The 2,116-nt window shown below is 46.4% G+C and overlaps 1 protein-coding gene across 3 annotated transcripts in view; it reads left to right on the forward strand.

Annotated features, from left to right (window-relative positions):
- The first annotated feature begins 1,543 nt into the window (after positions 1-1,543).
- Positions 1,544-2,116, forward strand: part of LOC122539496 (SWI/SNF-related matrix-associated actin-dependent regulator of chromatin subfamily A containing DEAD/H box 1-like) — a 121,726-nt gene continuing 121,153 nt past the window's right edge. For 2 of the 3 annotated variants that reach the window (XM_043674403.1, XM_043674404.1), the window contains exon 1: positions 1,547-2,002. In XM_043674403.1, the coding sequence (XP_043530338.1) occupies positions 1,870-2,002 (133 nt within the window). In that variant the 5' untranslated portion in view covers positions 1,547-1,869. Of the gene's footprint in view, positions 2,003-2,116 lie in introns of all 3 variants that reach the window. The other variant, XM_043674405.1, reaches the window with a different exon arrangement.

Genomic DNA, 2,116 nt, shown 5'->3' on the forward strand with positions numbered 1-2,116 from the left:
GCCTTGGAAACAAAAACAATTTATTACGGCCTTGCAAGTACCGGACGCCTCTGCAATCAAGTAAAAATGCATGCGTAAAAAAACACGTAAATTTTCTTTGTTCAGTTTGCAAGTTGCTGAATCACGCCTCCCTTTTCTCATTGGTCTAATCTTATCCTATCATAAGCCGGTTACCTAACTTGTTTTTTTTCTCTCTAGTTATTTTCTTATCTGGCCATCCTGCTGTCCTTGTATGTCTGCATTCTTTGTTCCTTGTTTGTTACAGCTTATTCTTTTATCCAGTTTCTCTTATCATACTATAAGCTTTATTATGAAATGCTCCTGCTGCTTCTTTTGTGATCAGCTACAACCCTTCATAGTTATTTCCCTGCTTAAAACTATTTTCTTTAAAAGACCCTCTATATTCATTAAAGTCTTAGCCTTACGTATGCTACAAGAATTCCGCGACCGTTTGTATAATGTCTGTGGGATATAGGTAGTGTTACTTCTGCAATTATAATTACTTATGCAAGGTAAATGAACTCACACCAGTGTGTAATTGTTTCTACTAAGAACTGAGTCAACTAGAATGCAAACTATGTGGAGGAAATACATAATTGTTTTTGTATTAGTTAAAATTGTATGCAAGAATGAAACATAACTGCAAAACAATGGTAGATGTTACAGACAAATAGATAAGGTGCTGTGAGGATGTAGGTTAAGCCAGATATGCTTCCACAAGCAGTAGTTATAAGCATCTGTTTCCCACTTTTACAGAAACACAGGAACAAACCCTAATTAGAAGGTCATAAGGATCAGTATGGTTGGGGAAAGCACAGGTGGATGCGGTTGATAATACCTAACAATGGGCCACAGCAGGATGTGGTCAAATGGCCTTGTGAGGCCAGAATTAAGCACTTTGTCACAGATAAGGCTGGATAAGGCAAGACATAAACAGGAGCAATGGGTGCTGGTCTTAGAGAAGTGGAAGATGTAAACGGGGAGGAGCAATGGGATGAAAAAGGACCAAATTACATAAATATTGTGTATTCATTGAATTCGGTGTGTGTGTGTGTGTGTGTCCCTGCCTACATCGCACCCTCTTCCAAGGGTAAAATAAATGACAGAAATGATTCCTGAAGAAGGGCTTATGCCCGAAACGTCGATTCTCCTGTTCCCTGGATGCTGACTGACCTGCTGCGCTTTTCCAGCGACACATTTTCAGCTCTGATCTCCAGCATCTGCAGACCTCACTTTCTCCCTAAAATAAATGACACTACTGATCAGATCTTGTCTCGGACTGAAATTATTGAAGTGAGTGAGCTTTGTTTCTCACGATGTCCCACCTGCAGAAACTACATTTCTAACCTCCCACATTAAAGAAAACATGAGGCGATAAATGAAGACTCGAAGGAGAAGGAGATGGAAGGAATGGAGCTGGGGACTCCATTTTGCTGACCCTCCCGTGGCCACGCTGATACAGGTGGGAAGCCTTTAACTGCGTGACGTCACGCGACACGCCCCTCGCCCCACACGGATTCATGCGGCCCGCTGATTGGCGGGTCGGCTCGTCTGTCCACCAATGAGGGCGCGTGTTGTTGTCGGTCCCTCAGAACGGCGCGGGAAATTGCTTCATAACATAGACTTTTTTTTCATTTATAAAAAAAATAAGAAAATAGATAAATATGGTTTGTCATCCGGTGTTTGGTTTGTTAAAATAATGATGTACCCAGCGGTCTGAAGTCTCTTTCTCTGTGTGTCCCTCGGACTGAGCTGCTCCCGCCGCCGCTTCCTCCTCCTCCTCGCCCCGCGAGCCGGCCGGCACTAACGGTCCTAACGGCTCCGGGTTCGAATCCGACTCCCAACCGCCGCCAACCTCCCAGTTCCCGGATGAGCTCCTTCAACCTCGACCGTTTCCGTTATGAAAAGAAACGCGGCGCTCAGACGAACGGCGAGCGGGACCTAGACCGGCGGCGTGGCTCCCCGCGGGATCCAGGCTTCCCGGAGGTGGGAGGCCCGGCAGGTGAGAGAGAGAGAGAAAGACGGCACCTCCCTCGCGTATCTTCCTCCCCGAACAGCAGCCCCGCTCGTGTCCGTACCCCACATCCCCCCCACCAGCCGTATCCGCCCCACCCCC

Source organism: Chiloscyllium plagiosum, chromosome 32 (assembly GCF_004010195.1).
Source record: "Chiloscyllium plagiosum isolate BGI_BamShark_2017 chromosome 32, ASM401019v2, whole genome shotgun sequence".
Classification (NCBI taxonomy): Eukaryota; Metazoa; Chordata; class Chondrichthyes; order Orectolobiformes; family Hemiscylliidae; genus Chiloscyllium; species Chiloscyllium plagiosum.